Source organism: Chlorocebus sabaeus, chromosome 20, assembly GCF_047675955.1.
Source record: "Chlorocebus sabaeus isolate Y175 chromosome 20, mChlSab1.0.hap1, whole genome shotgun sequence".
Classification (NCBI taxonomy): domain Eukaryota; kingdom Metazoa; phylum Chordata; class Mammalia; order Primates; family Cercopithecidae; genus Chlorocebus; species Chlorocebus sabaeus.
In genome coordinates, this window is record NC_132923.1 from 15,711,061 (window position 1) to 15,731,013 (window position 19,953).

At 51.2% G+C, this 19,953-nt stretch overlaps 2 protein-coding genes across 3 annotated transcripts; one reads left to right on the forward strand and one right to left on the reverse strand.

The window, feature by feature from the left end:
- The first annotated feature begins 4,633 nt into the window (after positions 1-4,633).
- On the forward strand, positions 4,634-15,834 carry PIAS3 (protein inhibitor of activated STAT 3). 2 transcript variants are annotated; one of them, XM_007977308.3, is made up of 14 exons: positions 4,634-4,798; positions 7,497-7,914; positions 8,072-8,156; positions 8,399-8,449; positions 8,685-8,775; positions 9,618-9,752; positions 9,937-10,042; positions 10,625-10,698; positions 10,847-11,007; positions 13,204-13,337; positions 13,418-13,586; positions 13,771-13,904; positions 14,088-14,125; positions 14,640-15,834. In XM_007977308.3, exons 2-14 carry the CDS (start codon positions 7,500-7,502, stop codon positions 14,904-14,906), a joined length of 1,860 nt encoding a protein of 619 aa, XP_007975499.2. In that variant the 5' UTR covers positions 4,634-4,798; positions 7,497-7,499; the 3' UTR covers positions 14,907-15,834. The 2 variants fall into 2 exon arrangements, with proteins under 2 accessions (XP_007975499.2, XP_007975498.2); XM_007977307.3 differs by lacking the exon at positions 4,634-4,798 and adding an exon at positions 5,397-5,513.
- NUDT17 (nudix hydrolase 17) lies at positions 15,400-19,919 on the reverse strand. The gene is made up of 8 exons (XM_007977306.3): positions 18,584-19,919; positions 18,211-18,394; positions 17,952-17,977; positions 17,720-17,812; positions 17,017-17,115; positions 16,635-16,771; positions 16,093-16,244; positions 15,400-15,980 (listed from the first exon to the last, which is right to left on the reverse strand). The coding sequence occupies exons 1-8, from the start codon at positions 18,773-18,775 to the stop codon at positions 15,877-15,879; spliced, it is 987 nt and encodes a 328-aa protein (XP_007975497.2). The 5' UTR covers positions 18,776-19,919; the 3' UTR covers positions 15,400-15,876.
- Between the last annotated feature and the right edge of the window lie 34 nt (positions 19,920-19,953).

Here is a 19,953-nt window from a genome sequence, read left to right on the forward strand (position 1 = left end):
GACTAATTTTTGTACTTTTTGAAGACACAGGGTTTTCCCATGTTGGCCAGGCTAGTCTCAAACTCCTGGCCTCAAGTAATCCTCCTCCCTAAGTATTGGAATTACAGGTATGAGCCACTGCATCTGGCCAAGAAATACACTTTGTATCTTGTGTAGACATACCTCAAATAATACTTTACTATTTCTCTTCTATTCTTTGCTAATACACTCCATCAAAATGCATCCACTAATGGATGAAGACCCACAGTTTGAAAAATAGCCCTCAGTGAAAATGGGGTTTGACACTCTTCCTTTCCTCTTTCTCAAATCTGCCACAATTCTAATCTTTTTTCTTTGCCTTAGGACTGCTGAATCCATGACTTTTTTTTTTTTTTTAAAGGGGAGATTGAGAGACCTGGATTTTCTTCAAGATATGCTATCTAAAATATTTTACCAAGTGTTAAACAATGTGTCTATATTTGACACACATGGTCTCACTGTTCTGTGTCCCAGGTGACAAAAGGGATGAAAAGTCTGATTCCTGGGTAGAGAATGAAGGGATACCCAAGTTTCATTTTTGCCTGTGATTCCATTCTCAGACTGAAAAAAATATATATATCTCTCTTGGTCACTTCCCCGGGTCTCCTCCCCTTCCTGCCCTTCCACCAGCCAGGCTGCTAGGTGAAAATGAGGCAGTGAATTCCTCTAAAATCTGGAATTGCAGTTTGGTGGCCCACACACTGATCCCTCCCCATTCCTTCTCTCAGTCCACCCTCTGCTGGGTTACACTGGGTCAGACAGCAGCAGTTTTGGCAGTAAAGAGGCTGGGTTGAGGAAAAAGAGTGGGGAGGGGCTGCCATGGAAGACAGGGTTGCAGAGGCGGCTCCAGAGTTTGGCCAAGGGTGAAAAAGAGCATCTGAGATATCCGGATCAGATCCTAAAGAAGGTGCAGAGGTTTTATGTGGATAAGCGCGGGACTGCTTTAAGGCTAGGAAAATGGAAAAAGGAGGGATTGATGGAGAAAGGGAGAAGAGGTGCAGCTATCAAAGAAAGATCATCAAAAGGGTCTCAGTCATTTCTATTAAGGGGAATAGAACCTCTCCTTGCCTTCCTGCTCTCAATTACCCACGCATATTAAAGGACTATTACATTTCTTGTTATACATGATGTGTAGGGTGGGGAGAATTAAGAAACTGTAGAGAGAAGGGTCCAGAAAGGGGGAGATCATTGGGCTAAACTCAAGAATGAGTCAGGAAGCAGCTTTGGTAATGGAAGCCAGGCCTTTGGCTTCCTCTGGGGCTCCTGGAAACTGATCCCAGGATGGGCTGAGCTATGGGAGTGGTGAGTGATGTTAATGTTAACACAGAAGTAGAAACTTCCTTAGCCCCTGGTTTTCCCAATCTCCCTTCCTAAAACTCCACAAACTGTTACCTCAACAGCCCTAGTCTTAAAATTTTTCTTGAGTTCATAATTTTTTTTCCCCAAAGTAGCTCTAATCCTAATGTTCTCTTTATTCCTCCTGGGCTCTCTAACAGGAGTTAGTAGGGACTTATGATTCCTGCTTCATCTCCCCACCCCATTCCCAAGGCTTCAGATGTAGGAGTATGTGGGTGAAAGTAGGTGAAACCTGGTGGACCATGATTGGGTTCAGACTATGTTTTTGAATGCCTTCAATCTGGAACTTTGCTTCTGATTCACAGTTTCCCTCCTTTGGTGACATTAACTTATTAAACAGATATTTAAGGAGTCTACTATTTGTCAGGCACTGGGAATAGTGTAGAGGCAGCACAGAAAACTTTCTTACCCTTTTGGAGCTTGCATGCAGGATAAGATTCAGGTGCCCCAGTTCCATCATCCTGTAGGGATGCTAGAACTTATAACCTCAAATTAACTTTTTTCCAATTTATTTTTTCTCTCTTTCAATAACTTTGCTAACCTCAAATTAACTAAATTTTTTTTTTTTTTTTTTTTTTTTTAGGTGAATTCTTGCTCTGTCACCCAGGCTGGAGTGCAGTGGTGTGATCTCGGCTTACTGTGACCTCTGCCTCCCTGGCTCAAGTGATTGTCCCACCTTAGCCTCCCACATAGCTGGGATTACAGGCATGCGCCACCACGCCTGGCTAAGTTTTGTATTTTTAGTAGAGATGGGGTTTCACCATGTTGGCCAGGCTGGTCTTGAACTCCTAACCTCAAGTGATCCGCCTGCCTTGGCTTCCCAAAGTGTTGGGATTACAGGCCTGAGTCACCATGCCTGGCCTTCAAATTAACTTTTTTGTTTGTTTGTTTGGTTGGTTGTTTTTTGACAGAGTCTTGCTCTGTTGCCAGGCTGGAGTGTAGTGATGCGATCTCAGCTCACTGCAACCTCCGCCTCCCGGGTTCAAGTGATTCCCCTGCCTCAGCCTCCCAAGTAGCTGGGATTACAGGCGCGTGCCACCACGCCCGGCCTATTGTATTTTAGTAGAGACAGGGTTTCACCATGTTGGCCAAAATGGTCTTGATCTCCCAGCCTCGTGATCCGCCCGCCTTGGCCTCCCAAAGTGCTGGGATTATAGGCATGAGCCACCGCACCCGGCCCAAATTAACTTTTAAAGGAGATTCCTCCTTCATGAAATCACTAGAACTCAAGGAGAGGTTTTCTCTTAAATGTTTACAGCTTTATTTTATTTATTTATTTAGAGACGGAGTCTTGGTTTGTCACCAGGCTGGAGTGCAGTGGTGCAATCTTGGCTCACTGCAACCTCCGCCTCCTGGGTTCAAGCGATTCTCCTGCCTCAGCCTCCTGAGTAGCTGAAATTACAGGCATGTGCCACCACACCCAGCTAATTTTTTTGTATTTTTAGTAGAGACAGGGTTTCTCCATGTTGGTCAGGCTAGTCTCGAACTCCTGACCTCAGGTGATCCGCCCACCTCAGCCTCCCAAAGTGCTGGGATTACAGGCATGAGCCACCGCGCCCAGCATTTACAGCTTTATTGATGTACAATTGATATATGCCGATATGTCTCTCCATGTAAAATGCATATATTTGAAGTATACAATTTGATGTTTTCATATGTATATACACCCGTAAAACCATTACACAATCAAGATAATGAACATATCCATCACTTCCCAAAGGTCCCCGCTTTGTCTCTTTTTAATAATCCTCCCTACCTTCCTTACCCCGCAACTACTGAAAATTCTCAGAAATACAAACTATAGTAACTTTTGATCTAGAGGACTAAACAGAACAACAGCAAAAAAGATCTCAGGACCTGATGAAGACTCAGGTGTTGGAGTGGAGCAGCTGGAATTTAGAATTAGTTGAGTCTAAGTTTAGCCTGAAGCGCTCACCAATTTGAGTAGCAAAGCAGCAAGGAAAGAACCTGAGTGTTAGGAGAGAGTGGTATCTTCCCTAGGGACAAAAACCACAAAGTCATTGGGCCTAGTTCCAGTTCAACAGGTGCCTGGGAATATTGGTAGGCTGGTACCTTCAATCTTTGGCCTGGGTAGGGTCTTAGGAGGAGGATTATACTGAAGGCTTAAGCTAAATAAAAGGCTTCTTCCAATTTATCAAAGCACTTTTTTTGGTATGCTGATTATAGGTTTAACATGTCTTGTCCCTGCTGCTAGACTGTGAACTCCTGCAAGGCTTTTATGTCCTCAGCACCTAATGATCCCTGATAAGCACTCAAATATTTATTGAACAAATATGCAGCCAACTATAAAATCCTGTGAGTTTCTCAGTATGTAGTAAGGGTACATTTCCCTTAAGTTGGTATTTTCTGGGCCAGGCGTGGCGGCTCACGCCTGTAATCCCAGTACTTTGGGAGGCCGAGGCAAGGCGGACGGATCACAAGGTCAGGAGTTTGAGACCAGCCTGACCAATATGGTGAAACCCTGTCTCCACTAAAAATACAAAATTAGCCGGGCGTGGTGACGCAGGCCTGTAATCTCAGCTATTCGGGAGGCTGAGGCAGGAGAATTGCTTGAACCCGGGAGGCGGAGATTAGAGTGAGCCAAGTTGCGCCACTGCACCGCAACCTGGGTGACAGAGTAAGACTCCGTCTCAAACATAAATAAATAAATAGGTATTTCCATGGATACAGAAACAGATTTAATCTGGGGCCTGCATGTGAGTGATCAGCTTGGTTGGGATGGGGCCTCTGGAGGGTCCAAGGCTTTGGAGGAAGGAGAGTGAGTAGGCAGTTCAGAGAGGGACAGAAAAATCCCTTTTGTTGGCAAGAAAACGCCTCTGTTCATCTTCAGCTACACCAAAGGTATGGGGGCTCTGGTGCAGGTACTGCGCATGGGTATCTGGAGTAGTTACTGTTAGGTACACTTTGGATTCAGTAGCCCAGGCTTTGCTCTAGGGAGAGACAGTTGTCATTTCAAGGAAAACTGCTTTATACGGTCAGATACTTGGTTCACACAGCCTTAGCAGCAGCGTGCCACCACTCCAATCCAATCCTCACATAAGCGTGAGGGGTCACAGAGGTAGTGAGAATGATGGGATCCAAGAAGCTCATCTCTCCAGATTCACTCATACCAGGAGTTAATCGCTCCAGCGCCGGGCTCTGAGTCCCTCCTTCTCTCGCCCGAGCTCCGCCCCCCTTCCCTCTCGGCGGTCCTGGCGGGCTTCCCGTGGAGGGGGCGGCCCCAGCCCGAGCGCTAGGCCGGGCGGAGCTCCGGCCCGGGCGGAGCCGCGGCCGCCGCGTCCGGCTGCTGGACCGAACTTCTGCCGTGCGGACAGCAGGAGCGGCGCCGAGCCCCATGCCCCCACCTCTCCAGCCCGCCCTCTGAGCCTCCCGAACCCTCTCTCCATTTCCCACAACTGTGCTGGTAAGTCCCGCTCCCCGCACCAAACTTTTTTTGCTGCTGAGTTTGAGTCCTGCGATCGGACCACGAGCTGCATTGTAGTTCGTGTTGGGGGGAGGAGAAGAGGGTGAATTGAGCATAGCTGTCTTGAACTGAATGCCGACTCCACGGCTTCCCTAAGACGGATCAGCGCTCGCCCATTTCCCGAGTTGGAAGACCTCTCGATTTTAGTTGCTTAAACTTATGTAGAGATGGAGATGAGGGTTTGCGCTCCAACTTCGCTACCCCCTCCCCCATTTCTCTGAGCTCTAGCAGTTCCCGATACTTTCCCTCCATCTTTCAAGTATCTTTGGCTCCCTAAAAGCTTGTCCCCTCCCAACTCTGCCGTGGCAAAGCCCCCCTCCACCAGGCACTTCGGGCCCGCCTCCTCTTCGTTGCCCTAGGGGACCCCGCGATCTTGGGGGCCATAAACTCCCTCCGGGGCTACGCGTCCTGCCAACCGGCCGCAGACGTGTAGCTGCTGGGTCCGCTGTGGAGGGAGGGGCTCAAGCTGGGGCTAGTCCGAAGCCAGGCGGGCGGGGCCGGGAAGGGGAGGTATAGGGGGCCGGACGGGGCGGAGCAGGCGGCATTTGCGGCCGGCGCCGGGGTGGAGAGTTGTGCGCCGGTCCCTGGGCCTGAGCTCCGGCTCCGGCTAGGGCGCCTGCGATGTCTCAAGATGGCGGAGCTGGGCGAATTAAAGGTACCGGCCCCCTCCCCCATCCCCATCTGGACTGATTCCGGCGGTACGCCGTGTCCGGGAAGCGACCGAGACTGGGTGCCGGGGGCTTGGGTGGGCGCCGACGACGTGGCAGGCACGGGCTGCTGAGGATGGGAAAGAAGTGGTTGAGAGCGAGGAAGGGGCTGCGGCGGGGCTCCGGGGGCGGGGCTGCGGGGCAGATGTAGGGGTGGGGCCGAGGGGAATTGCAGCTGTTGGGGGCTGAGGCGCAGGGGGCGGGGACGAAGGGTAGAAGTCGGATTTAGTAGTAGGGGCAGTTGTTGGGGTAGGGCCAGGGGGAAAAGCTGCTGTAGAGGCACCGGGGGCGAGTCGATCGAGGCCAAGAGATGCGACAGTAGGGGGCAGATGCAGGGATGGGACCGCGGGGCAGATGTAGGGGAGGCTCCGGGGGAAAGGCAGCTGAAAGGGTAGGGTCTTTGGGGCTACTCTTGGGATCCGAGCTTTGGGAAATACCAGTAGGCGGCTGAGATGCAGGGGGCGGGGCTGTGCGGGCCGATACCTCGAGGGGTGGGGCAGAAGCATCCTGGAGGCTCAGAGGAAGGTCCTGCCTTAGTGAATCGCGATGTTTGGGCAGAGGCAGAGGCATGTGAAACTATGGGATAGAAAGGAGGGAAGTTATAGGGAAAGCTAATGGAAAAAATAAGACAGGACAGAGGAGATAAAGATGGGGAGAAAGAGGAGCAAGTTTCTCATCACATTCCACAAAAGGGGTCCAAGACAAAGCCTCCTGTGAGAAGAATTGTGTAGGGCTAGCAAGCCCTGCCCATGACAGGATCTCCTAGAGATTCACAGAAGGGAGTCCTCCCTCTAAGGAGAGCGCTCCCCTCCTTCTGCCACACAGAGTTTGGAGGGTGACCACGTCTGAGGACATCTCATAGAACCTTAAACCACCGAGTTCATCCCCATGCCTCCTGGTTTTCTTCTGCCCTTTGAAATGGAGCTATGGTCCTGGGCAGTCTGGAGTCTAGCTACTGGGCCCAGCTACCTTCAGGGAATTTGCGATTCTGTGCCCTGACTCAGAGACTTTTCCTTCATCCACCCAGGGCCTCTGTTTAGAGGTCTGCCCTCTCCTCTTCCACCCCTGTAGGGGGGCTGTAGGTTGTACAGGAGTATTATTTTCTCTATGTAGCAAGGACGCCAGATAATGGTTCCTGGCAGATAGAGTAAACAGGCAGGATACTTGGACTCAGTGAATCACTGTTAATCTCCTCAACCTAAGTTTTGGTCCTGTTTCCCTTCTAGAAAAACAGGACTAAGTTGTGGGGAGAGGGCGGTTATATTAATGATTCCAAGAAAGGATCTGGGGGAGTAATGAGCATTGAACCCTGACCTGAAAACCCCGGCCCACAGAAGCTTCAGAGGCTTGGGGGAAATAGCCGAGGAATTAAGGTGGTTTGGAGGGGTGGGCTGAAGGGCACAATCCTCCAGCCACCTGGCCCCTTTCTTCCCCGTGGGGCTGTCTGGCTTGAATCCTCTTGTCTCTCCCTCCTTCTCCCTGTCTCCTATCCTCTTCCCAGGAGGCTGGGATGAGTTTGAGTGTCTGAGAAAGGGCAAGAGAGGAGATAAGCAGCTTAAAGGAGAGTCCAGACTAGAGGCAGGGATGGAGGCGGGAGGCTGTATAGACTTGGAGGTGTGTCTGAGGGTGGCTTGCTGTCTGCCATTCCCTGCCCCACTCTGGCCACTTCCAGGCCTGGGGAGACAGTGTTGCTCAGGCTTGGGGTGGGCGGGGGGTGGTGACGATGCTGACCTGATGGTTGCTAAAGTGGGACTGAGATGTCCCTTTGGATAGGTTGACTACCTGGCAGTAATCCACTAGCTGCGAAGCATCATCTTTCCCATCAGTGCTGGAGGGAAAAAGGCACTGCCCACCTGGTAGCTCAGCCCATGTCATGGCAGAGCAGGCCTGTGCAAGGGAGGAGTCTCAGACTTCTCTGTTCTTCTCCACAGCACATGGTGATGAGTTTCCGGGTGTCTGAGCTCCAGGTGCTTCTTGGCTTTGCTGGCCGGAACAAGAGTGGGCGGAAGCACGAGCTCCTGGCCAAGGCCCTGCACCTCCTGAAGTCCAGCTGTGCCCCTAGCGTCCAGATGAAGATCAAAGAGCTTTACCGACGACGCTTTCCCCGGAAGACCCTGGGGCCCTCTGATCTCTCCCTTCTCTCTTTGCCTCCTGGCACCTCTCCTGTAGGCTCCCCTGGTCCTCTAGCTCCCATTCCCCCAACCCTCTTGGCCCCTGGCACCCTGCTGGGCCCCAAGCGTGAGGTGGACATGCACCCCTCTCTGGCCCAGCCTGTGCACCCTGATGTCACCATGAAACCATTGCCCTTCTATGAAGTCTACGGGGAGCTCATCCGGCCCACCACCCTTGGTATGGCTCTTTGTGGTCCCTTAGTCTTCTGGACTCCCTACCTGTTCCCCAAACATTTCTTAGGCTTTAGTCCTATGGGATCAGTGACCTGGGATGGGGGTGATTTCTGTGGCTGCCTGTGCATGGGCTTGGAATAACTGCCCCTTTGTATCCTCAGCATCCACTTCTAGCCAGCGGTTTGAGGAAGCGCACTTTACCTTTGCCCTCACACCCCAGCAAGTGCAGCAGATTCTTACATCCAGGTACATCTCTTCCAGTCTCCCTCCCTCATCCCTGGGGGGTTACCCCTGGACTCTGCTTTCTGACTTTCTTCTCTTCTGCCCTGCGCTTTTCCCTATCCATCCTCTTGTACCTACTTGTCTCTCGTTCTTTTGTGTGTCTCTTCTCTATCCTCCGGACATCTAACTTTCAGCCTCTCTGTGCCTTCACCCCTGCCCTCTGGGGGCTACATGTTGACATCTCTTCGTCTCCCTCCTTGTTACAGAGAGGTTCTGCCAGGAGCCAAATGTGATTATACCATACAGGTGCAGCTAAGGTGAGTTCATCCTCTCTATGCTGGGTACGCATTAGGGGTAGGAGTGAAGTAGGAGTATGACAGATACCCTTACAAGATGTCCCTGCTCTGCCACTGCCTACTGCAGCCCTGGGACTTTTGTTGGATGCTGAGGGCTACGGACATCTATGACTGATTTTCTGGGGTTCCCTGTCTCTGCCAGATTCAGCTAAAGAAATTTCTTCCCAGTCTTTCTTCCTTTCTCATCTCTTACCAGGTTCTGTCTCTGTGAGACCAGCTGCCCCCAGGAAGATTATTTTCCCCCCAACCTCTTTGTCAAGGTCAATGGGAAACTGTGCCCCCTGCCGGTAAATGCTCTCCCCTTCTTCTGTCAGTTATCCCTTACCGTTTCAGTTCATAAATATTAACTACAAACCTGTTCTGAAAGAGGTATGCCTAGCACAGTGTGTGGCACATAGTAGGTGCTCAGTTTACTGACTGAATCAATATCATCTCAAGAGTATTAAGATAGGGCTGAACAAAGGTTCTGTCAGAACTCGGAGGAGGACATTAGTTCAACCCGAGATTTAAGAAAGACTTCTTTTTTTTTTTTTTTTTTTTGAAACAGAGTCCTTGCTCTGTCACCCAGGCTGGAGTGCAGTGGCGGGATCTCGGCTCACTGCAACCGCTGCCTCCCAAGTTCAAGCGATTCTCTCGCCTCAGCCTCCCAAGTAGCTGGGATTACAGGTGCCCACCACCCTGCCCGGCTAATTTTTGTATTTTTATTAGAGACAGGGTTTTACCATGTTAGCCAGGCTGGTCTCGAACTCCTGACCTTAGGTGATCTGCCCACCTCAGCTTCCTAAAGTGCTGGGATTACAGGCGTGAGCCACCGCACCTGGCCAGAAAGGCTTATAAGTCATGACCCCAGAGCTGAGAGTTGGAAAAGGTGAGGCATCCTTATTCCTCCTCCTCAGGGACTCAGTGAGTGCGTTCCTTTTTTCTCCCCAGGAGTGAACCCCACACACAGCCCGAGACAGTGCTCCAGTTTTGTGAGCCACTGAATGGGCCTCCATCCCCTTGGTCAGTGAGTGAGGGAGTTGGCCTTCCCTCCAGGGAGTGAATAACCCGAGACAAGATATCCTTTGTTGAAAGAGCAGAGCCCCTTCCCAGAGCCACTTCTCCACTGACCGGTCCCTCCCTTCTCCAGGGTTACCTTCCCCCAACCAAGAATGGGGCTGAGCCCAAGAGGCCCAGCCGCCCCATCAACATCACACCTCTGGCTCGACTCTCAGCCACTGTTCCCAACACCATTGTGGTTAATTGGTCATCTGAGTTCGGACGGGTGAGCACAGCTAAAGCAGGGTGCCGGGAAAAGCCTGCTGAGGGTGAAGGGGAACCATCCAGTGTCCTGGGTTGGGGAAGCACTTTTCTCTTTATGGGTCTGTCTCTGGTCCTCATGGAACAAAAGGGGGCAGTGGTGGTATGAGAAGCAGAGGCTAATTGTCTACCCCCCTACCTCCAAGTAGAATTACTCCTTGTCTGTGTACCTGGTGAGGCAGTTGACCGCAGGAACCCTTCTACAAAAACTTAGAGCAAAGGGTATCCGGAACCCAGACCACTCGCGGGCACTGAGTGAGTAACGTCTTTCCTCTCTTCCCCACCTGATCTGGATCCATGTCTTCCTGGCCCTCCCGTCTTCATAATTAAACCCGTACCTCTTTTCTGACAACTTACTTCCCTTCTCACATGAACCGCATCCCTCCCCCTCTACCCCGACCAGTCTTCCAGTCTTTATAGTTGAAGTTGGACCACTCCCAGGCAGTGAGTGACACCCTTGCATTTCCATTTATGTATCTGCTTTGCACCTCATAGTCCCTAACTCCAGCCGTGCTAGAATATGGGCTCTCTGGACTGGAAAGAATCTTAGGGGTCCTCTAATCTAACCCTCACATGATGCTTCAACTCCTCCACATCATCTCTAACATAGCCAGAGTGTCACCCAGCTATGTTTAAGCATCTTTAGGGATGGGAAAATCCTCCACACCCAGCCTTTATCATTCATATCCCAGACCACTCCATGTGACGTCCCACTGGCCCCCAAAGACGCTCCACCCAGCACCCTCTCAGCCAGAGCCATCCGTTCCTGGCCTTACCAGCTCCTGGGCTGCCTCCAGCCTTGCTGACCCCATGGCTCTGGCCTCACTTTTGTTTCAGTCAAGGAGAAATTGACTGCTGACCCTGACAGTGAGGTGGCCACTACGAGTCTCCGGGTGTCACTCATGTGCCCGGTGGGTAAAAGGGGAGAAGGGAACAGGGTGGGAAGGGAGTTGGGTTTAGCCTGTGGACTTTGATGAGGGTTCCTAGGAATACTGGAGTGAAGTTTTCTGGGATGAAACCAGACTGGAGCCTCTGACAAGAGAAACTGCTTCTCCTCAGCTAGGGAAGATGCGCCTCACTGTCCCTTGTCGTGCCCTCACCTGCGCCCACCTGCAGAGCTTCGATGCTGCCCTTTATCTCCAGATGAATGAGAAGAAGCCTACGTGGACATGTCCTGTGTGTGACAAGAAGGCTCCCTATGAATCTCTTATCATTGATGGGTAGGGCCATTTTGCTTCCTCTTACCTAGGACATCTACTAGGACCCTCTTTTCTTTGTTATTTCTTTTTCTTTTTCTTTTTTTTTTTTTGAGATGGAGTCTTACTCTGTTGCCCAGGCTGGAGTGCAGTGGTGCAATCTTGGCTCACTGCAACCTCCGCCTCCTGGGTTCAGGCGATTCTCCTGCCTCAGCCTCCTGAGTAGCTGGGATTACAGGTCCGTGCCACCACGCCTGGCTAATTTTTGTATCTTTAGTAGAGATGGGGTTTCACCATGTTGGCCAGGCTGGTCTTGAACTCCTGACCTGAGGTGATCCGCCCACCTCGGGCTCCCAAAGTGCTGGGATTACAGGCGTGAGACACCATACCCAGTCTATATTTCTTTTTTAGCCACCACCTCCTTCAGGGTTTTTAATTTATGTGGCTTACTTCTAGTCACATGAACCCCACTTCTCACCTTATCTATCCCTTTTGCCAATTTGTGTGTGTGTGTGTATGTGCGTGTATGTGGAGTGGGAGGGCAATATTAAGAACTTAGTGTATACAAGGCATCTTGCTGAGTACTTTTAATGAGTTATCTCATTGAATCCTCACAATAAGCCTATGGACTGGGTGCAGTGGCTCACATCTGTAATTCCAACACTGGAAGGCCGACATGGGAAGATCATTTGAGGCTAGGAGTCTGAGACCAGCCTGGTCAACAGAGTAAGACCCTCTCTCTATAAAAAATTAAGAAAGTTAGCCAGGCATGGTATAATAGCTCATGACTGTAGTCTTAGCTGCTCAGGAGGCTGAGTGGGGAGGAAGGTTTGAACCCAGGAGTTTGAGGCTGTAGTGAGCTATGACTGCATTACTGCACCCCAGCCTGGGCAACAGATTGAGACCCTGTCTCAAAAAAAGAAATAATCCTATGATTGGCTAGTGACACTCACCCAGAAAAAAAAAAAAAAAGAAAACAATAACCCTATGAGATAGGTAGTATCGTTACACATGAGGAAACTGAGGCCGAGAGAGATTGAATCTTGCTCAAGGTTACATTGTTAAGTGGCAGAGCCGGTACTGAACTGTCATAGTATATCACCTATAACAACTATCTGACTTCCCACTGAGCATTGCAGTAAGGTTCTTTTGAGGGCCTGGAAGTTCTGATCTTTTGATCTTGCTAGTCTTAACCCCTTTTTGGCATCTACATTATGGTTCTTGTTCCCAGTCCCCCCCGACGTTTTTTTTGTGTTTGTTTATTTGTCTGTTTTTGAGACAGGGTCTTGTTCTGTTGCCCAGACTGGAGTATAGTAGCACAGTCATAGCTGACTGCAGCCTCGACCTCCTGGCCCCAAGTGATCCTCCCACCTTGGCCTCCCAAAGTGCTGGGATTGCAGGCATGAGCTACCATGCCTGGCCTAGGCTGGAGTGGTATGGCACAGTCTTATGATTTCGACTCACTGCAACCTCTGCCTTCCGGGTTCAAGCAATTCTCCTGCCTCAGCCTCCCAAGTAGGTGGGATTACAGGCATGTGCTGCCACATCCGGCTAATTTTGTATTTTTGGTAGAGATGAGGTTTCACCATGTTGGCCAGGCTGGTCTCGAACTCCTGACCTCAGGTGATCCACCCGCCTCGACCTTTGAAAGTGTGATTACAGGTGTGAGCCACAGTGCCGGCCTGTCTTTTTTTTTTTTTTTTTTTTTTTTTTTTTGAGGCAGAGCCTTGCTCTGTTGCCCAAGGTGGAGAACAGTGGCGTGATCTAGCCTCACTGCAACCTCTGCCTCCCGGGTTCAAGCGATTCTCGTGCCTCAGCCTCCCAAGTAGCTGGGATTATAGGCATGTGCCACCACACCTGGCTAATTTTTGTATTTTTAGTAGAGATGAGGTTTCACCATGTTGGCCAGGCTGGTCTTGAACTCCAAGCCTCAAGTGATTCACCTGTCTCTACCTCCCAAAGTGCTGGGATTACAGGCGTGAGCCACTTCACCCGGCCTCCGATTGTATTTATTTTAAAACCTGTTACTTAGTTTGCAAAGCTCTTTTACATACCTTCTGTTACTTGATTCCAACAACTCAGAGAGGTCCAGTAGGATGGATAATGTCCTTATTTTACAGATGAGGAAACTGAGGTACAGGAAGGCGAGTTATAGAACTCTCTGGCTACTGTTCCGCTCATCTCCCAGCCCCATGAATTTTCATCTCTCTCCTCCCCCAGTTTATTTATGGAGATTCTTAGTTCCTGTTCAGATTGTGATGAGATCCAATTCATGGAAGATGGATCCTGGTGCCCAATGAAACCCAAGAAGGAGGCATCTGAGGTTTGCCCCCCGCCAGGGTATGGGCTGGATGGTGAGTGACCCCCTGTTCCCCAGCTAAGCTAAATCTTGGATGGCCTCTTCTCTGAGACATAGTCTTCGTAATATCTGTAGGCCTCCAGTACAGCCCAGTCCAGGAGGGAAATCCATCAGAGAATAAGAAGAAGGTTGAAGTTATTGACTTGACAATAGAAAGCTCATCAGATGAGGAGGATCTGCCCCCTACCAAGAAGCACTGTTCTGTCACCTCAGCTGCCATCCCGGCCCTACCTGGAAGCAAAGGGTATGAGAAAATAGGCTGAATCTACGGCAAAAGGGACAGGGGAAGAAGTCAGGAATGCTTTCTGATCATTGGACAAAGCCTGGGGCAAGAGAAATGTGGAGGGGACAGAGAGGGAACCTGGGGACCTGAGCTGGGTGAGGACATCTGTAGTTTGCTGGCTGCCTCAGCTCTTCTCTACCCACAGAGTCCTGACGTCTGGCCACCAGCCATCCTCGGTGCTAAGGAGCCCTGCCATGGGCGCGTTGGGTGGGGATTTCCTGTCCAGTCTCCCACTACATGAGTACCCACCTGCCTTCCCACTGGGAGCCGATATCCAAGGTATGACATGGATCATAAGATGGACCCTGCACTGCCACACCCTCCCCAGAGCTACATCAGAACCCCTGTTCCTTCTCAAAGCTTCCTGCTTCTCCTGCAAGGGGCCACAGTCCAAAGTGCTTTGTCTTTTGGTGGTAAAGGGGTCAGATAGGAGGTTGATTTTGATTTTTCTTTTCTTGCCAGGTTTAGATTTATTTTCATTTCTTCAGACAGAGAGTCAGGTAAGTGGTTCTTTCTTCAGAAGGTCTCAGATCTCTGAAGTGTCCTTTAGGCACTGATGGGACCCCTCCCTCTCTTATGATCTCTGGGGGTGTAAATCTGCTTTTCTGTGAGGGCAGTGGGGTGTAGGTAGCTTATTACCCTCCTCAGCCCCACTGGTAGTTCCTGAGATTCCTACTTAGGCCTCCTTCATAGATCCCCTGTTACTATTCTGCCCCAGCCTACTCACCCCCACCCCCGTGTGCACTTAGAGCACCATGCCTGCCCTAACCGGACATTCCACACATTTCAGACACCCACAACGCCAAGAACCTAGCAAGTTGGAGGAGCTCTCAAGGCAGGGAAAGGGGAAGGGTGTGGGGAAGTAGGGGAAAGAGGGAGAGGCTCTCCCTTTTCTCAGAGAATACCTTGGGATCCACAGGGGTTGATTGCCCCCATACGGCATTTCTGAGATGAGTGACTGGGAGGTGGGGAAGTCAGGATGAGATCTTAAACTATGTCCTTGATTATTCCTAGCACTATGGCCCCTCCGTCATCACCTCACTAGATGAACAGGATGCCCTTGGCCACTTCTTCCAGTACCGAGGGACCCCTTCTCACTTTCTGGGCCCACTGGCCCCCACGTTGGGGAGCTCCCACCGCAGTGCCACTCCGGTGCCCCCTCCTGGCCGTGTCAGCAGCATTGTGGCCCCTGGGGGAGCCTTGAGGGAGGGGCATGGAGGACCCCTACCCTCAGGTCCTCCTTTGACTGGCTGTCGGTCAGACATCATTTCCCTGGACTGAGTTCCTTGGAGTATGGAAACTTCACTGTCCCCCAACACTGAGCAAGTATGCTGTGGAGTCCCAACCCCAGCTACTCTGATCCCTCTGCTGGCTCTGGCCAAGGCCAGACAGACCTTCACAGATGCCTACTTTTGGCCTCATCTCTGCCTGACAAGGCCAGCACCCAAAGGGTTAATATTTAACCTCTTTTTAAGGACATTGGGGTTTGTTTTTGGAAATGTTCTTTAGATGGTGGCACATTCCTTTGGGTATGTTAACCTAGGCAGTGGAAGGTAAATGGGATGGGATGTGAGCTGGGAGAAGGGCTGAACCCTCAGCCTCAACTGTGTCTAGAGCCTCTTGGGAAAGGGGCACCTCTCTTGAACCCCAAATGCTCTCTCTTCTTATCCCCCAAACCCATGGCTCTATTTCTTCTTCACATCCATTGTCTCTTCATGTCCATTCCATTCCCTTCCCTTCGGCCACAGACAGGTGGAAAAACTGAGACAGGCAGTTTCAGAGATGGACAGAGAACTTTATTTTGGATTGTGGATGTGGAATTTTTTGTACATAAATAAGAAAAACCAAAATACTCCAAAGATGACTTCCCCTGCCTCCTACTCCAGTATGACAGAGGAGGATGTAAGGCCTTAGCCATGATCCCCCAGTGGTTTGGGAGTCAGGCCCGGCCTATTGCCTGGGTCTCTCTCTATTTATATATTTAAGTTCACAGTGTTTCTTATTCCGCCCTAAGCTTCTAGAGGCTCATGGCCCTGTGGTTAGGCCTGGCTCATTCTGCACCTTTCCAGGGAGGTGGGAGGACCCTGTGCCCTCCTTCCCAATCCTCTTTTTCAGGCTCCTCCAAGGCCTGGGACCTATGTTGTAATTTCACTTTTTATTCCTAAAGTTGTAGTGAAGCTCTCACCCATAATAAAGGTTGTGAATGTTCTGTGAGTGTCACGGAGGTGGGCTAGGGAGGGGATTTTACACTTCACTTTCCAGACCCCTGGTTTGGGGGAAGAGGGTCCATGTTCCATTCTTCCTTTGCTGGCCCTGGGTCCAGGTGAGCTGCACTTTTACACGGTGGGGGTGTTCCATGGAGGAATTCCCAGAGAGGTTGTCCTTCCTTCCTTTCCCCCATGCCTGTAAAAACTAGACCATTCCAGCCCAGTACTGTGGAGCTCTCCAGTCCCTTTTCACTTTTCCCTGCCCAGATGTTGCAGCCAGAGCCTGAGGGCAAACTTGCTTCCAGTGCTGACTCTCTCTTTGCCCTCTGCCATGGTTGGGATCATCCGCAGCAGGGTGGACATGGGCAGGACCAGAGGTCGGGCTTTTCCATCCTCTTCTAGTTCCAGTGCACTGCATAGTGACAACTCCTGTTGGGGCTGTGCCTTGTAGCTTACAAAGAACTTACATGTATGTGAGGTCCCCGAATCCTCCCAACTAGCATAGGAGGTGGTGGGTGTTGATCTCTTTTGCAGAAAGGAAACAGGTTCAAGGAGGGTTAAATGACTTGCCCCTCTGTTAGAACTGACACTTAGACCTTCAATGCTAGCCAGTTAGAGCACGAATCCTTGGGGTTTGATGGTCAGTGTCTTAGATCTCATGGACCTTCTTAATGATCACCTGACCCACTCTCTTTAAATCTCCCCACACCACCAAATTCCATCCTGAGAAGAGGATAGACGCTGTACTTCTCAACATGAATATGCTGGTGTATTAGAGGCTGAGGGAGAAGCTCTTACTTACAGGACAGAGGGTGGTAGGTCCTGGGGGAGAAGTCTGGGTGTCTCTGTCCCATCCTCTGTGGCAGCCACTGCAGCAGCTACATCTGGTGTCAGCCACATAAGGGCGCTCACCTCACTTGGGTTTGGTTGGATCCGGGCCTGGGGTCAGACATGGTGTCCCCTCAGTCATTGCCTCTCCCTGGGATGCCTGTTTGTGATCAAAACCTACCTGCACTTTTCAAGGAGAAAGGCAGGCGCAACGGGAAAGGGTATTGCACATTCATGGTTATCTCTGACCACCGCCCCATTCCCCCCACCCCTGCCGCCCAGCTTCCAATCACAGGCAGAACCAGGTTGCTTGGGCTCCCCTGAGCCCTGTTTTCTTCCCTCACTGCCAGCCCTACCTGCAGCTGCTGCTGTGATTCCTGGGAGATCACCAGTAGATACAGAACAATGTGATGGTACTTGGGTAAACCCCAGCTCAGCCTAGGAGGGTAGGCAGACTAGGAAAAGAAAACAGCAAAAGTGAGAACTTTCTGTCACTTTTTTTCTTTTTTTTTTTTTCAGATGGAGTTTCGCTCTTGTCACCCAGGCTGGCGTGCAGTGGCGCGATCTTGGCTCACTGCAACCTCTGCCTCTTGGGTTCAAGCGATTCTCCAGCCTCAGCCTCCAGAGTAGCTGGGATTACAGGTGCCTGCCACCACGCCCAGCTAATTTTTGTATTTTTAGTAGAGACGCGGTTTTGCCATGTTGTCCAGGCTGGTCTCGAACTTCTGACCTCACGTGATCCGCCCACCTTGGCCTCCCAAAGTGCTGGGATTATAGGCATGAGCCACCATACCCGGCCCTTTCTGTCACTTTTTGAGACTTTGTTAATACAGCTTTAGGGTGAAACAAAATGGTGGCCAAAAGCTGAGGGCATGGATGGTATAGATGACACAGCAGGGACATGGGTGAGGGTTATGGATTTGGGGACTCCAGCCCACTTATGTGCTATTGTTTCCCTTGTAGCCAAGGCAGGTAGGGGCTGATCTATGGACTTTGGTGGGTAGTTGTTGAGGTCTGTGGGTTAAATATGAAGGGGCCTCTCCCAGCTCCTTGTCTCACCTCCCATAAACCCAGAGGGACCCAAGAGAACTGGCCCTGGGGCAGGTGTAGTCCACACTCTTCCCAAAGTTCTCGAAGCCCTCCGTCCAGCAGCTGGGAGTCAGAGAGGACACATCAGATTGGCCAGTGCCTGATTCCTCCGAGTCCTCCTGCTTGCCCCTCCCTCAGCCCACACCCAAGGTGGTCCTAGGCATGAGTCTCTTGGCTCAGGTTGGATCAGCTGACTGGTTACCTCCTCCTCAAGTTCCACGTGCCCACCTGCAACAACAGCGGGGCCAACAGGTGAATGGTGGTGGTCTTGACCAGGGACCGCCCACTCACTGTTGACATTTCTCTCCCCTCCAGTGGACACGGGAGTTGCAGTCACTTGTGGCTTTGAAGATGCCACATTTTGGGGCCCACTTTATCCTTTTGAGACTGGGGAAAACACTGTTGCGGGGAAAGGGCAAATTTCTTTTCTGTACGTGGGGCCTCGTCCCCAGAATACTCACCCGGGGGTACCCAGAGGTTGGGGGAAACGCTGAGGGTGCGTGCCCTTCTGGTCAGCAAGACAGTCTTGTCGCTGGACTGCAGAATGACGGCCACACCCAGGTCCACACCTCGATCTGTGGGCAGCTCAGCCCCAGGAACCCTGGGCTGCTCGTCCAGGGCCGCAAAAGGGCAGAAAGGGGGTCGCTGGCAGAAGGAAGCCAGCTGGGTTAAGGCTTCAGAAGTGGGGCGGCACTGGGTGGGCGTGACTTTCAAAAATGGGGCTACCCCGCGCGTTGGAGGCGGGGTCCTCGCCGCCAGTTCCCACCCGATGTCAGTCCCCGCCTTCGGCCCTTCACTGCCCCCACCCCCGCTCTGAGGCCCCTTTCTGCTGACCTGGAGCGGAAGCCTAGCGGAGGCGCCTGGGAAGGGCCTACTCGAGAGGACAATCCGTCCTCGCTTCAAGCTGCAGTGAATGGGCCACGGCCCGAGCCCTGGCCCGGCTCCCAGGAGGCCACACACACTCCGTGCGAAGCTCACCAACTCCGGACGCCCGGACAGGAGCAGCTGTACCCGCGCCGCGGCCATAACGCGACTCTGAGGTCGCTGGGTCCGCCTGGCGCCCTCTGGTGGCCTAGCGACGCTTCCCCTGGGAGCGTTCCGCGGGGTCGGAAGGTAGCGGGGTTTCCGAAAGTCCCCGGGAAATCCGGGCACATCTTTTGAGGATGACCCATGGGTACAATATTAAACCACAAAGAATACCTCTAAATGCTCAGCTCCTATTTCCTTCCTATCTTCTCTGTTTAGGACAATGACCCCCAGACCGACTGACTTCAGGACTCACATGTTACTTCCTACCAGCCCTAAGCTGAACTGTAAGCACCCTCTACAGCACTGTGCACACCTGTTACAGCAGGCATCACTTTGAATTCATTATCTCCAAGCGAAACACGCCAGATAACATTTTCGATACCACTTCTCCTTCTTTCACTTCACCCAAATGGCAACCAAGTATGCAGATGCTATCTCCTTAAACTTCCTCAAACCCATGTTCTCTCCAGCCTTCATTCATTGCCCTAGTTTAAGCCTTCCTCATATTTTGCCTGAAATATTATTGCAAGTCTCCAAATAGTCTTGCCCCTACCAGTTCATCCTCTACAGTGCTGCCAGAGTGATGTTTCGTTTTGAGAGTCTTGCACCACCACCCAGACTGGAGTGCACTGGCGTGATCCCAGCTCACTGCAACCTCCATCTCCCAGGTTGAAGCGAGTCTCGATTCTCGTGCTTTAGCTTCCCAAGTAGCTGGGATTACAGGGCGCCCACCACAACGCCTGGCTTTTTTTCTTTTTTTGAGAGGGAGTCTTGCTCTGTCACCCAGGCTAGAGTGCAGTGGCGCGATCTCGGCTCACTGCAACCTCCACCTCCCTGGTTCAAGCGATTCTCCTGCCTCAGACTCCTGAGTAGCTGGGATTACAGGTGCGCACTACCACACCTGGCTAATTTTTAAATTTTTTGTAAAGATGAAATCTCACTATATTGCCCAGGCTGTTCTTGAACTCCTGGCTTCAACTGATCCTCCCAGTGTGTTGGGATTATAGGATTGAGCCACCATCAAAATTATTCTCTTTTAGCTGTTTTGAAATGTACAGTAAATTAATAACTATGCTACCCTGCTGATCTATCCAACACTAGGTCTTATTTCTTCAAACTGTATTATCTGTGCCCACTAATCAACCTCTCTTCATCCTCCCCATCCTTCCTAGCTT

What these genes read in the sequence shown, in the direction of transcription:
- PIAS3 (XM_007977307.3), top strand. Translation starts at nt 5,490, where the DNA reads ATGGCGGAGCTGGGCGAATTAAAG. An exon ending in ACCATACAGGTGCAGCTAAG is followed by an intron (nt 8,450 to 8,684) that starts GTGAGTTCATCC and finishes ATCTCTTACCAG; the next exon opens with GTTCTGTCTCTGTGAGACCA. An exon ending in ACTGGGAGCCGATATCCAAG is followed by an intron (nt 13,905 to 14,087) that starts GTATGACATGGA and finishes TTTTCTTGCCAG; the next exon opens with GTTTAGATTTATTTTCATTT.
- NUDT17 (XM_007977306.3), bottom strand. Translation starts at nt 18,775, where the DNA reads ATGGCCGCGGCGCGGGTACAGCTGCTCCTGTCCGGGCGTCCGGAGTTG. An exon ending in CCGCTAGGCTTCCGCTCCAG is followed by an intron (nt 18,395 to 18,583) that starts GTCAGCAGAAAG and finishes TCCTTCTGCCAG; the next exon opens with CGACCCCCTTTCTGCCCTTT. An exon ending in CAACCTCTGGGTACCCCCGG is followed by an intron (nt 17,978 to 18,210) that starts GTGAGTATTCTG and finishes CTGTTGTTGCAG; the next exon opens with GTGGGCACGTGGAACTTGAG.